The sequence below is a fragment of the Balaenoptera borealis genome (genome assembly GCF_965194805.1).
Source record: "Balaenoptera borealis genome assembly, chromosome: 5".
NCBI lineage: Eukaryota > Metazoa > Chordata > Mammalia > Artiodactyla > Balaenopteridae > Balaenoptera > Balaenoptera borealis.
Window position 1 is genome coordinate 23,482,558 of NC_138862.1, and position 16,015 is coordinate 23,498,572.

The window sequence follows — 16,015 nt, forward strand, 5'->3', positions numbered from 1 at the left end:
CCACAAATCCCAATTAATTATAGACTTAGAGAAGGAGAGAAAAAAATTCTCAGTGATTTAATATTCTCTTTACATTTCAGCATGAATTTTGTGGTTAAAATACCTTCACTCCAGGAAAGGAAAAACCAAATAACTCTTTTAGATCTATATGCTATTCCTGGTGTTGTTCTCCAGTCTCTTCAAGAAATTGGAGAGATAGCTCATGGTGGGAGGTGCATAGGATATGGAAGAAGACACTGATTTATGTTTCCCCTTCCCAGCCCTTACTGATAGAAAACTCATGGCTAACTCTTTAAATTCATATTTTGTCTATTCCAGAAAGAACAAATTACATTCTGCTTCTAGAATCCTGTGATTATGGTTATCTCTAATTTATTTTAAAACAGAAGAAAAAAGTCAAAGTGCATTTGTGTAGTGTTACTACTAGTATTTCCATATGGCTGAAGCATGGGCTACCTATGAGCGGATGGTTAGAGAAGGTAGCTGATGATCATAAAAGACTTCCTATACCATGAAGAGTGGTTTTTATTTTGTCTTGAAGGTAATGGGAAACACTGACAATTTTAAGTGTTGAAAGGTTGATAGGACAGAAAGTTGGAATTGTGAAATTGAGAGTAGAGGAAACAAACAACTTGCAGCCACACAAGAAAAATACAAAAAAGAATTGGAAAGGGCAGCACTCATGGAAATCATGGTAGAGAAAATAGAGTATATTTGATAGATGTTAAAGAAATACAGTGTACATCTTGGTGACACATTAGATTACCAAAGTGGAGATAACTAGGATAACATTAATCTATCTTCCGCCTCACAGAACGTCATGTTAACCCAGGCATGCAATAGAGTAAAGAAGCCAAATTTGGAGGAAGAGATGTCATCTTGATGTCATAAACTTAGTTATTAACATCCATTAATATTTCAAAGGGTAACTATGTATTCAATTATTTAATTTGGTAAAACCTGCAAATACTGTTAATTAGAGCAGTTGAAGTAGGTAATTAATGTAATTTAAAAGTAAAATCTAGTATCATACTTTACAGTATTTCATTTGACATTCTTTCAACAACTACAAAGCCAGAAAAAGGCAACTACTCCCTTATAGACTCTTTGTAAAAGAGGATGACAGTGTTAAATAAGTCACAGATCCTGCCCTTGAGGCTGTAATACAATGTAGCAGATGCTACCCTAAAGCTGAGATTTCCTCTAGGTATAGAAGAGGTTTATTAGGGAAGTCTTGAGTGCTGAGTTTACATGGTTGCCCTTTTAATAAACATATTGCTAAATGCAACAAAAAGATACATACTAATTATTATCTGCTTACCATTAACAATAACGATGATATCACGGAAGTCAATTTCTCCCCTAGCCTCCACTCTTCCTTCACACCTGTATATACCTTCATCACTTTTATTGATGTTGAGAATCTGCAGATTATTGTTGGCTAAGATAGCAAACCGATCTGTAAGGTAAGCAAAGGGGAGGAAATGATATCAGTAATTGAAGGCAGAGTCCAGCATGCTTTAAATTGCTAAGCATTAAAATATGGCACTTGTCTGACACTATCAAACTTTTCATCAACAAATTCAAATTTGAAAGTAAAATATAATTTCATGACTTCAATTTTTCCATTCTACACTGCCTGGTTACACATCTTTTTCAAAAATACATTCAAGATTTTATTTCCACATAAAACGGTTAGGGTATTATTTTGCCCTTGGTACTCTGAACGCAGAAATGATACACAAAAGAACAAAGCCGAGACATCAGATATAGCAGACACAAAGACGTTTTGACTGCAAATATGTAGCAACTTGAGTAAGGAAAAGGGTTAGAAAATTGATTGAATATCCTTCCTCACACAATAATTAAACTAATAATTGCACATACCCTGAGGAGGCAGCTAAAATATATAATAATATTCAAGTCATGTAGAGGGCATATAAAATGGTCATATCTCAGATTTATTTGAAAGATTTTTTTTCTAAATGCAAGATAATCCATTTTAGGAAGGAACAGATTAGACTTCATTAATTTTATCTCGATTCCATTTTATGTGTGAGTATATGCACATGCATAAATACAAAAATAAGCTGTTATAGGGCATGCATTAGCTGATTGCTGAAAATAACCTGGCTTGCCTAAGTAGCATCTCAGCCTGACAGTATTTTCCATAATGCCTGGCCTTAGTTTTTAATCATCACAATATCGTTGCAGTCTTAACACCTTGCCCCTTCCTATCACGTAAAGAATGTTCTCATATCCAGTTCTATTTTGAAACATGTTATAAATGTAATATCTTAAATTTCATTAATCAATTCATCCATAGATATCATCGAACATCATCTGTTTGCTAGGTACTGTATTTGGATACATTGATGAATAAGAGAAAACATCCTTGACCCCTTTGGGACTTTTGGTAAGGTAGAAATGTCATTAATTTAAGGTACCCACCTCTGGATATCTACTGTTAAAGCTACTTTTTGGAACTGTTCCAGTATTTATTACTCTTCCCCTATCTGCTGGCTTAATAGAGGTATTAGGGCAAACACAGAAGCCACATGAGGAAATGGTCCAGCCCCCCTCAACCTGGATCACTGGATGGATGGAAAGGTAGAATCCTGCCTCTCCCCCTGCTGTCAATTGGACTTTGCCTGAGTGAGAAATAAATTGCTATGACATTAAGCCATTCGCATTTGGGGTTCATTTTTCACAGCAATTCCTTAAGTCAAAGTAGAAGTTTGGGCTTTAAATACAAATAAGGAAGTTATCAGACTATAGAAGGTCATTAAAATAGGTAACATGTGGTTATTGATTGTCTAAGAGACAGTTAATAAGGAATGGAAATGTGTAGATTCTGAGGCTACCTCTGAAAGAAAATACCAGTTACAAGGCTACAGATACATAATTTTCAGCCCAGGAAGTATAAACTTTCCCAAAATATTTATTTCACCTTTTGGGTGATTCTAAGAAGAGATACAAAAATGTTTATGCAGATGCTTTCCCCTGGTAAATTTTCTCATCAAAGAAGAGACTGGAGAGAAAGAAAGGCAATCTGCAAGAAATGTAACTTATAGTAAGTCCTGGAGTAACTCAGAACTCTTAAAAATGCATGACATTTCAAAGTAAATGTAAAAAAACTCTATTCAAGTGTGTTGCTGGAAATTAGAATGAGCAGCAATTACAATTGACCCTTGAACAACACGGGTTTGAACTGTGCAGATCCACTTATATGGGAATCTTTTTCAATAGTAAATACAGTACTACACGATCCGAAGTTGACTGAATCTGAGGATGCAGAACTGAACCACAGATATGGAGGAACCTCGGATAAGGAGGACCAACTATAAATTATACTTGAATTTTTGACTGCATATCGAGTCGGCACCCTAACCCCTGTGTTGTTCATGGGTCAACTGTATGAATTAAAAAGTTCAAATTTAGAGAGGGATGCAACAAGTCATAACTAAATCATTGTAATATTATATTTTCTAACTCACTAAAATATGTGTCATCCTTAACTAAAAATTCTAAGTATATGTGTAAAGTCCATGGAATGATGTTAGCAAACTCTCAAACCAAAGAGCATTTTAATATGTATTTATAAAAAGCATTTGAAGAAAGCACTGTTTCAATCAATCACACATAACTATGGATATTGGAACTATTTAACTATTAGAGATGATCTATTTATCTCAGTTTTACAGATATCCACATTTTCATTATTGCAGTAAGAAAATAAATGAAATCAAATAATACACAATAAAGTGTCTGCTTTACGTTTCTTTAAGCAGGTTATTTTCTAAGTCCCCTTTTCTTCTGATTCCACAGCCATTGAATGATTTGCCTCATCTACTCCTATGCCTTCAACTTATATTTTGATGATTCACAATTTTTCTTCAGACCAGATGATTCCTGTGAGTCCAGAATTGTGCAAGAGTCAACCAGATGTACGAACTTAGAAGGGCTGTAAATACTTCAATCTCAGCATGTTTAAAATTTGGCTCACTAGCTCCACCTGAAATTTCTCATAGGGTACTCTCCAGTTCAGTCTTCACAGGTCTTTACATTGAGCTAGTTGCCCAAGGCAAATTCCTTGAGTCATCTCTGACTTCTCCATCTCTCTCAGTGTGCATATCCAATCAAACCCATATCCTATCACTTCTCCCTTTATCATTTCTTAGTCTAGAATCTACTTTTCCCTCAGCAATTGTTTCATTTGGATTTGAACTGTTCCCATTGCCTGGAGCTTGGTCTTGACTCTCATCTAATTCATTCTCCTCACTGAAGCACTGATATCCTTCTCAATACATATTAGATCATGTCACTGCCTTAATTAAAACCCTTTAGTGATGTCACCTTTGGATAGATTCTAAACTTCTCAATAGAGATGTCAAGGCCATATTGACTTGGCTCAACCTTCTTTTCCAGTATCCTTTCGTATTAGTCTTTATTTACAAATCCTAGTTATTATAAGTATTCTAGTTGTACTTATTCATAAATTCTAGTTATAAGGAACTTAATTCAGTTTCTGAAACGTGCCACTCATGCTTTCACCTCTGGGCCATTGCATACCGTGTCCTCTCCTCTTGAAAAGTCCCCACCATTCTCAAGCTGGCTAATCCCTTTTCATCTTTAAAGGTTGCTTTTCTCTCTCAGCAGGCACCTTGAACCCTCTCCTCTGACCTAACTAGTTCAGGTGCTCTTTCTTTATCATCTTCTATCACTGCACTTTCCTTATCATATACCTCAACATACCTCGTTTTCATTGATCGATTTTTTCCACTAGATTATTAATATGTTGAGGGTGGTGGACTTGTTCATCATTTTAACCATGAATCACCACCTTCTAGTACACTAGATGAAATATACTAAATGTTCAATAATTGTTGAATGACTTTTTATACTGGAAGTAGATTTCATACAAATTTTATTGAACAAGAAGATTTTATCCATAGTTTTTGATGCCAAAAGGGTACTTCATTAGAAAATGCTCAAAACATTTAGGAAGTTTCAGAGATAACTTTCAAAATGGCTGAGGTAGAATGGGCAACTGCAATAGCATATCTTTCCATCAGGGTTGAGATTAAAGTCAGGATATTCAACTTTTATAACAAAATGTCACCTTTACTCCCTAAATACTTGGATTCTTTAGCATATGGATTTCCTTTCAACAAACAGCATGGTAAACCTCCACTTTGAGTAGTCTGTGGGAACATTAATTCTGCATATTTGTCACACAGCTGCTACCAAAAGCATGGTTAATAAGATGGACATTTCCAAACCTTCATTGTTTCATATGGAGACTTTAAACTTTATTCCTGTGCCACACTAAGGCTTCAGAAAGTTATCTGTACACACTGCATTATTCTAAATCCCCATATATGTTCCTTTCATGGTTGTAAACCTAATCTTATTTCATTAGTTTTAATGAAAGGATCACATAAGGTATAAAAATCTGAAGAATATTACTTCTTATAAATCTGTTATGAATGTAAAAAAGTGTTTGATAATGAAGTATGTGGCAAGTGTCTCAAATATTAGAAGGTTAGAAAAGTTTGTTCATCTTCACAATTCCCCTACATCCTTTATATCCCAAAGTCAGAACAAATTTTACATCCTTTTTAAAAAATTCTATTTTGCCTTCCCTGCAACTCAGCGTTAAGTTTCTATGTTTAACTGATCCCCATGAATTAAAAACCCAATGAGAAGGAACAAGAAAAATAAATGTTATTTATTGAGAATCCGATATATAGTCAAATATTTTATTCATTCACTTAACAAATATTTATGAGACTATCTTACTTAAAACTCAAACCATTGTTCAAAATGCATATAGTAATTTACTGTTTACAGATGAAGAATCCGAATTAGGTACAGAGCAGTTAGAAAAGCTGTTTGAGGCTTTAGGGACAAGGAAAGAGTAGAGCCTTAATGGAATTCCAGCTTCACAGCATTTCATCCTGGGATGCTGGGAAAATGTGTAAGCTGTAGCACAGAAGCATCACTCCTCCATCAGCACTGTACTTGACCATGAGTGTTTGCTTTGAGGATTTAACTGTTTGTTTGTTTTTTTTTTATCAGACAATCATTAGATTTTATCCCCAAATAAATTACAAAAAGTAGATATTATAGGGCAACCTCCAGTGTCCATGGATGCCAATGAATGAACTGTCTTTAGGCTTGAATTCCATCTGGCTACTTAACTGGAGGGATCACCTGCTCTGGGAAGATGGAGATGCTGATCGGTGCCCTGGGCCCGTTCAGTCAAGACCTTGCCAGTCCCTGCTGCTCACACTCTCTGCCCAGAGGCCTACAGTCAGCATCGATTTAACTGTCTTTTAAAAAATGAAACTCGGGCTTCCCTGGTGGTGCAGTGGTTGAGAATCTGCCTGCCAATGCAGGGGACACGGGTTCGAGCCCTGGGCTGGGAATATCCCACATGCCACGGAGCAGCTGGGCACGTGAGCCACAACTACTGAGCCTACGCGCTTGGAGCCTGTGCACCGCAACAAGAGAGGCCGCGACAGTGAGAGGCCCGCGCACTGCGATGAAGAGTGGACCCCGCTTGCCGTAACTAGAGAAAGCCCTCGCACAGAAACGAAGACCCAACACAGCCATAAATAAATAAATAAATAAATAAATAAAACTCATTTCAAAACCATCTTGTAATTATGGTTTACAGTAAACCAGATGTACACTTGAAGCCTAAGATTAGATAATCTGAAAGTGTTTAGACATTGTCATTTAACTGCTATGAAAGAATTGCTTTTTCTTTATTATTGAGGGGAAGAAAGCAGAAAATATACTGCACAATTTACTCATGAAATTTATTAGTAAAATCTAAAGCAGTTATCTGGAAATAAAGTATTATATCTCATTAACTTACTATAATAGAAAACAGAGTTTTAGTCAATAACTGACAAGCAGTGAAAATGCCAAGTCCAGAAAAATTCTCTCAAAGTTAAAAACAAATTTACTATCATGATCATGATACGTTCTCTGTACATATTCAAAAACAGAAACTCTCTGCCTTCTCTCCTTTATGTTGTAGAAGTTTCATCTCTTAGAAACACAAAACAAAATCATCCAAGATAGAAAGTATTTTAAAAGATTCAGTTATTTTGTACCTCTCTGCAATGCAAGTGCAATGAAAAATATTCTAAATCGAAAATGCTCCCAATTCACAATGATAAAGTAGCATAATGTAAGCAAATCATGCATCAATTTCAGATGTCATTTTATTCTGGAATTTTAGCTCAGTCTGAATCAAAATCATGCAGACAATTGAAATGAATGTACTCTTCTTTCTATTATCCATATTCTTCTTATCATAATATTTAGAATATGTAGGTATCTTTGAAAGAACAGTGACAGAAAAATAAGTAGGATTCATATAGATATTATTATAAGTTTACACATAATAAACCCATGGGATTACGTTTGAATTATAATATGCAGAATTTCAATAGACCAGGATTGATTCCTTTATTTGTTTGGTATCCTTGAACTGTTTGTATATAATTTTTTCTTGATCTAGAGCAGGAGTCAGCAAACTTTTTTCTGTAAGCTCCAAAAAATAACTATTGTAGGCTTTGTAGGACAAACCATCTGTGTCACAGCTGTTCAGCTTTGTTCCCAAAGTAGCCATAGACAATATGTAACAAATGGGTTTGGCTGAATTTTCATAACACCTTAGAAAAGCAGCAGAGGAGCTGAATTTAGCCTGAGGGCCACAGTTTGCCAACCTCTAGTTTAGAGCTTTGGGGTTCTCAAAACAGTCGTTTGAGGTTTAGGGTCAAACAATCTAATTGCTATATTTACTCAGGTAGATTCAGTCTTTTAAAAAATTGCAGTATTGTTAGAACATATAACTTAGAGAGTTACCAAAATACTAACTGTCGGAAATAGCGGTGACTTCCTCATTATGATACAACCAGCTGACAACAGGTGCAGGCGAACTGCTGACTCGGCAAACCACTTCTGCATTCTCTCCTTGTTTGAACTCTTGAGGAGATACGACTTCTCTGAAAGTGAGTTTTTCTGCATCAAGAAAGTAAAACAAACCATACAAGTATTATTGCTTATTTCTCCCAATAGCATATTTCAGAATCCATGTTTATTGATGCTGTAATAAAATAATTAGGTAAATCTAGATCCTTTAAAACCTTAAACCAGATAATCTAATTCTCCTACCCAATAAATTCCATCTCACTGAGAATAAAATCCAAAGTCCTTACAATGCCACACTAGGTCCTGTATGAACTGGAGTCTGCCCCACAATTCTGATCCCAGTTTTTCTTCTCTCCTCCTAGTTGCTGCTTCAGGCAGTTCCTTGAACACTCCAGATTTGTTCTCATTCTGGGGCATTTGCACTCTCTTAAATTCCTTTAAATTTCTGCCCAACCTCCACATACAAAATAGCCATCTCCCTACGTCTCTAAACTTAATTTCTTTCCTATAGAATTCTATAGCATATATCTAGCATTTAAGCATTAGTTTTAGCTTATTTTTTGTCTGTCTCTACCCACTAAAATGTTAGCACCAAGTGGCCAGTGATATTTTCTGTTTTAGTCACTAATGTCTTTAGGAATTAGAATATTGTCTGCCATGCAGTAGACATACAATAAGTGTATTGAATGAATGCATGAATATGGATATTTATGCTTGATGAGAAATTTTCACAAAAGTAATTCATTGCTCTTGCTAAGAAGAAACATTTTTTTACCTTCACAAATAAAGCACTAGGGATCTTCCTTTGTATCATTTCAAAGGACACTTCTTTCCAGATACTAGTCTATGAAATGATTATTTCAACTTAATTCTTTGTTATTTATGAAATTGGTACAGTAAATGGTCATATAAATAAGTAAAACATCTTTCCTTGAGGAGCTTAGATACTAACAGGAGGGGGAAAAAAAGGTCAAATCAGGAAAAATGAGGGCAACAGTACTCCAACAGATTGCCCCACTCATCTAAGAGGAAGTCTTGCTCTGGTACTGCTTCCTTTTTTCCCCGTATGCTATTTCTAGAATAACAAAAACAAAGCTATAAGGAAGAGATGTCTTATGAGCTAGTATTCTAAAATTTTAATAATTTTTCAGTGGTAGAAATGCTAACTACCACAAATTAATTGTAAGGCAAAGTTCTAAGCACTTTATGCATGAGTTAATGTAGTCCTCAAAGCAACTCTATGTATGATGTAGGTACTACAATTACATCTATTTTATAGACGAGGAAATTGAAACAGGTTATGCGATTGCTCAAGGCCACAGGTGTAAGTGATAGAGCCTGGTTTCAAACCCTGGGAGTCGATGAGCTTCAGTGTTCCTAAACAGGTTAACAATTCCTAAAAGTGAGAAGTTGGAAAGGAATGTAGGAAGCAATCAATCACAAGTCGTAAAATGAAGTGTAAGTGTAGAAAACCTTGCTACTAAAAATGCCTGGAGTTGAAGAATCTGGTTAGATATTATTCTTCATTAGATGAGTTTTCAGTTTTTATTCTGTCTAAAGCCTGTCAGCTGACCCTTCCCCAGCTCTCATTCTAGATTGGTAGCTGTTATCACATAGGTAATTTTATTTGTTCTAGTCATGATCTTTTTTTGAAAGTGAAAAAAAGCACTCCCAATAAATTTTATATCACTAAATAAAGTACTGATTTCTATTTACCCAACAGATTCTTAATGGTGTCAAAAAACTAAAACATTTTCATCTATATTATTTAACCAACAGAATTGGCTCCATCTATGTATTTATAATCCACTATAACCTATTATCGATTTTATTTTAGAGATGTACTGTGGTAAAATAGAAATAAGCTGATATCTGTAAAGGTCTTAGCACATTGTCCATCACATAGTTAGTTCTTAATGAGTGTTAGTTTCTATTGTTAAGTACATTTTAATTTGAATTTTTTATAAGAACGTATAATTTCAATCAATAAAACTTATAAATACATGACTTACGGTAAATTTCCAAAACAACTGTGGCTTCTTGTGTCTGTCCTTTGGCATCTGTTGCTTGACAACGATATATCCCTGCATCTTCTATATTTGCGTTGTAGATGGTTAATCGTGATCTAATACCTTCCTTTTGCACTGATACCCTCTGTGTTGAAATTATCTTCTCTCCTTGAGGATTATACCAATCTATACTCTCAGGTTCACCAATTGCTGCAAAGAGCCATGGAAAAGAAATTTTGAAAATATGTTTCAAGTGTTTGTTTTGACACTTGCATTTACTATCGTGTAACAACTTTAACAATTTAGAAAAAAATGTAAATGGAAGACTGGAAGTCTGAAAATCTTACAAAATCGAAAGTAAACACAAATGCTAGCACACATGTTATCCTTATTTATCCAACATTGAGGTTTCAATCTCGTTTGAGTAACAAAACCCAGAGGAAACTTCCAGTATGGTACTTAAGCTATGATAGTGTAAACTTTACCACGGAAATCTATGGATTATTACTACACAAGTACTGAAACTGCCTTGGCAACTGAGTCCAACATTAATTCCACTTAATAGGCATAATCTAAACAGAAACACGATTACTAATGTAATTTCGCCTGCTCAATTCTTTTTGCTAGGGTCAGGAAATAGCACTTTTTTCCCTGATACAGCAGAGCTCATGAAAACGTAAATCATTTATGAAATAAACTTTGGCTTTTGTTAATACAGAATTTTGAATTAATTTCCCAAGTTGTTAAACTTGTATAGATAAGGCCAATGACTATTTTTTAAATGGAGCCCTAATCTTCTCTTTTCCCAACTGAAATGAGTAGTTACACCATTTTAATCTAAAACTGTTAACTCTTTAATCATATGATAATTAGAATGCATTGAAATGATACTTATAGTGCTAGGCAATTACAACCAAATCATTACAGGGTAAACATTTATTTAAGTTTTCCAATTCAGAATCTAGGTTATTATCCTCTTCATAAAAGCTGAAGCTTCCCATGTTTGCTTTTAGTCACCAAAAGGATGTATTTCACCTAATTACTTGAGAGATAATTTGTGGAAGCAGCATACACTATTAACTCAAGAGTATCAGGAGAAAATGCATAAAGTTAAATAACATCTTCAGGACCTTTTTGAAGAAGATTACTCCTTCTCATTTTTTTTTTTCCCCCAAGATATGGCTTTAGAAACAAATTGTCCTCCTTCCTATATCAAATTAGACATGACGGAGGAAAAGGTATGAAAGAAGTTTAGTTAAATCGTAAATGAATCTTAGTTATGTTATCTTCAGTTTTTCTGAACAGAACCATAAAACCATAGTAGTTACAGGATAACTCTTTTGGGGGAGGTATTTGTTTTAATTCCCTCCTCTATCGAGAAGTTACAAAAGAATAATTTAAATGTGCATTACTTTAAGTTTCAGCAATAGAAAACCTCACTTTATACAGTAAATTATACAGGATATTCTGTGAAATATTTTGGACATTTTCACTCTTAATGATATGGAATAAAATTTCATGGAGAGTTTATTCTGTATTTTCATAGAGCAGTCATAATTCTCTTTTTTCTGGCAACTCAAATAATAATTTCCAATAAAGCTTTGCATATTGTTTTACTGATAAGACTGGGCTATTGGATTAATTAATAAGTAGCATTAAACTTATTTTCTTGAAAATGTAATATAAAAATTCATTTGCTATACATGACACATTCTTATTTAGTTCTGTGAGGGTATGACTGAACTAGGCTGGATCCTGGGACCTGGGACACTTTTCTGCAGAGCTTGCACCTGAACAAACCTCTCCTGGAGCAACAATATACAAAGAAACTATAAGGGACTAAAAATAACTGCAAGCATGTCCAGCTGGGACAAATTATGAATAAGATACAAAAAGGCCAAAACCCAACTGCTACATCTGAGGTGCTGGGAGCCAAAGCATGGTACTACGCATGATTCCTGCACAAAGCACCACCAAGGGGGTGGACAGACCACCTAAGCCAGCCGGCCAGCTGGACCCACTGATCCACCATTACCCTCATCCCATTTAAGGGACCAGCTCACTCCACCTCAGGGAGCGAGCAAGGGAACTTGTTACTTGTTTTCACTCCCTTGTGCTGCATCAAGAGTCCCTACAAAACCCTGCCTGAATTCCCCCTCTGGCCTCTTACCAATTTCTATTGATTAAAGAGTCCAAGAACCCAGGTCAGTAACATGACTAACTTCTAGTTGAATTTTAAGACATATTTATTTTATTGAGTTTTAGATGTCTATGTTCAGGAAACTTTAGAATCATATCAACACAGTCACCATTGTGATAGAAAAGTACATGCAAGCGTTTTGATCTGCATTGGTTTCCCACATCTTTATTTTTAGATTTTTGTTTTACTACTGTATTTAAGATAAATAAGGCCACTTCCATGACAACAGTACAGCTCTTGATTATACGTCTTTATATAAAAGGAAAAAAATGTTTAATTGTTTTGCCTTATTATTAAGAGCAAAACTCAGTACCACTGAATGACGTTAATTCGTACATTTAAATTACGTCTTAATTTGACCTTATGAATTACATACATCATATAATTTATATCACAAAGATAATGCAAATCCAAGAAAATAATACAATTTTATTTTATTTTTCAATTCATTTTTGAACTATTTCATTATTCTGTGATCTTGTGATTTAATTGAGCTGCGTGTGTGCATGTGTGCATTTGTGCATATAAAATATGGATAAGGTTTAGAAACAATGAACTATATTCTTATGTCAAAGCTGTGCTGACATAGTAAATGATGTTGAACCAGTCTCGCCCCTACTCTCTGCTTTTACATTTGCCAATATATAAAAACATGTGTCAACAAGACCTATCAATTCAGACCTTTATTAAGAAGGCAAATATGTGAAGAATCATGGCCTCAATTAGTTGTTCATATTATCTGATATTATTTTTAGATATGTTATTATAACTGCTTCTATTTTTTTAATTGTCATAATAATTTAAATAAGCCATGCCATTCTGAAGACAACTTTTATAATGCATTTTATGTCAGAAATGCCTATTTAATCCAGTTTTGAATTGCTAAAGTATAATCAGGAATGGAAACAATTTTAAAATATACTAAAAAGCAATTTTGACACTAAATGAACACTTTTGAAACTTTATATATGAAGGCTTATAGGCATGAAAATGAATATGATGAATTTAAATTTTGGCACTAATGAATATTTGAAAAAACTTTATATATGAAGACGTATGCATGAAAATGAATACGATCAATCTAAATAGCAGTAGAATGTGCTCATTTGTGAGTTTTACAATATGTTGAATAGGAATTTGTTGCTTAAGTAGTTAATATCTTCTAGAAGAATTCTACATGTGCATGATTAAACTAGATGAGGTCCATAATAATTTCCCATAGGCATTATGATATATAATACTTCTAATAGTCACAAAAATCTTGCAAAACCTTTTCTGATTAAATATCTACTTTTTTTTTTTTTTTTAGTTTTTTTTTTAAATTTTTATTTATTTATTTATTTATGGCTGTGTTGGGTCTTCGTTTCTGTGCGAGGGCTTTCTCCAGTTGCGGCAAGCGGGGGCCACTCTTCATTGCGATGCGCGGGTCTCTCACTGTTGTGGCCCCTCTTGTTGCGGAGCACAGGCTCAGACGCGCAGGCTCAGTAATTGTGGCTCACGGGCTTAGTTGCTTCGCGGCATGTGGGATCTTCCCAGACCAGGGCTCAAACCCGTGTCCCCTGCATTGGCAGGCAGACTCTCAACCACTGAGCCACCAGGGAAGCCCTAAATATCTACTTTTCTTTTTTTTTTTTTTTTTTTTTATTTATTTTGGCTGTGTTGGTACTTCGTTTCTATGCGAGGGCTTTCTCTAGTTGCGGCGAGCAGGGTCCACTCTTCATCGCCGTGCACGGGCCTCTCACTATCGCGGCCTCTCTTGTTGCGGAGCACAGGCTCCAGACTCGCAGGCTCAGTAGTTGTGGCCCACGGGCCCAGTTGCTCTGCGGCATGTGGGATCTTCCCAGACCAGGGCTCGAACCCGCGTCCCCTGCATTGGCAGGCAGACTCTCAACCACTGCGCCACAAGGGAAGCCCTAAATATCTACTTTTAAAGGTCACTTTTCATAAGGAAGGATATGATATGCTTTGTCCTAAACTTTTCAATGAAGTGAAACTATAATGCAAGGTGCCATATCTAACTTATTCAGAGCATATTTATGAAAATGGTTCAATTATAACATTTACATTCATCCTAAGGTTACTATTTAGATAGAAATAATATTTAAATTGATGTAAAAGTTATCATGCATACATTATATTTGATAAGTTATTTTCAAAATAAATAATCTAGTTTATTTAGCAGTCAAAATTAGTAACTTGAAAGCAACAAATAAAATTCATACTGTTTAATATGTAAAATATGTTCATCAACACTTTTCTAATCATTATAAGCCCAATGATAATATACAATTTTATTTCTAGAGAATTGACATTTAACCACTTAAATTTAATCAATATATTATATTAATAAAGAATGAAACAAGTTATCTGAAAATATTTGTAGAAATACATACCTGTACATGTGAAGAATTTAGATTCGCCCACACTAAGCTCTACTTTGCTAAGTGAAATTGTCACTTGAAGAAGAGCTGAAAAAAATATTTGAGTAAAATTAATTATGGTTTTAAACATGGATGCTAAGATTTTAATACATGGTGTCTATACCACATGATTGAAATAGCAATTATTTACCCTCTTATGCTTTTATTACCTGTAAAGAGAAATGAAAGTTTTGTAAAATACAATTTAACAAATTATATACATTATATTATTATGCACCTTACAAATAGACCAAATACAGGACTTATTCAAGCTATGTTGAAATTTTTAGTTAAGAAAATGAGAAAATTCCAACTCAGACAGCTGTTCCATATTCACAGGCTAGACATTCTGTGTACTACCAGATTGGACAATAGCTACATAAAACTTTTGCTTAAATTTTGTAAACTTGCTTAAAAAGAGTAAATCCTACACTGTTATTATAACAATTAAAAATTTAAGTCAAATACTTTTTGACTACCTACTAAAATATTTCCATGAAAGGAGACAAACACAGGGAAGAGAGGGAGTACTACATAAGGAAAGGGGAATAAGCATTTTTTTTCCACAAGATAAATAAGTTAAGTGAAGTAACCAGGGCAATGGCCATAAAATAGAGGAGATGTTCAAAATGTTTGCTGTCAAATTTGAAATAAAACAGTCGAATATCCTAAAACTTTAGAAGATAATTAAAGTTATGTTTTAACATAAATTAAAAGACTTATGTTTCGAATAATATGGTGGACAAGATAGTGTTACCACTCCCCAAAACCCTGTTCCACCATCCTTTTCCCCACAAAATACATAGCTAACCTTTCAGGAAAGTAATGGTGCCTCAAGGGAAAAAAAAATGAAGAAAAATCTAAAAACTAGAGTACAAGCCTACACTGGGAATTTGTGGATCATAGTAACTGAAAGCCTCACAGATTGCAGAGAATGGATCCAAGCTTGGCTAGAAGAGGAGATGCTACAGAATACCACCAAACACTAGACCAGGATAAGATTCACTCTTAGTATAAGAAGGGTATAGAATAAATTAGCCTACTGACAAAAGGGAATGACAAGGAGAGTTGTCTTTTCTGGCCTGTGTAAAGGACAAATGTTTCTTCTTAAATAGGTTAATCATGGTTCTGCCATACCCCAGGTTTGGGATTTTAAAATTGTAGATACATGTTCCTTGGGAAACCCCAAGCTGAAAATTAAATTAAAAAGCACTCTCACATGTAGGGCTCACAGCTAAGTGGCAGAAGCAAACATAAAATCCCTTCAGAAGAGCTATGTAATAGGTCCAGACTCCCCAAGATTTTCATAAATGAACCTCTCTTTAACCTAAACTCCCATTCTGACATTATAAAATACATGGTGAAATAAGGCACTGTGAGCAAGAATTAGTTGAAATAACCTAGAGGAGAAATAGACCCATGACATTTCAAAACAG

At 34.7% G+C, this 16,015-nt stretch overlaps 1 protein-coding gene across 4 annotated transcripts in view; it reads right to left on the bottom strand.

Moving 5' to 3' along the window:
- Window positions 1–16,015, bottom strand: part of NCAM2 (neural cell adhesion molecule 2) — a 494,475-nt gene that overhangs the window by 208,169 nt on the left and 270,291 nt on the right. For all 4 annotated transcript variants that reach the window (XM_082391901.1, XM_082391902.1, XM_082391904.1 and 1 more), the window contains exons 2-5: window positions 14,553–14,627; window positions 9,963–10,169; window positions 7,897–8,040; window positions 1,322–1,459 (exon numbers count right to left, since the gene is read on the bottom strand). In XM_082391901.1, the coding sequence (XP_082248027.1) occupies window positions 1,322–1,459; window positions 7,897–8,040; window positions 9,963–10,169; window positions 14,553–14,627 (564 nt within the window). The remainder of the gene's footprint in view (window positions 1–1,321; window positions 1,460–7,896; window positions 8,041–9,962; window positions 10,170–14,552; window positions 14,628–16,015) is intronic.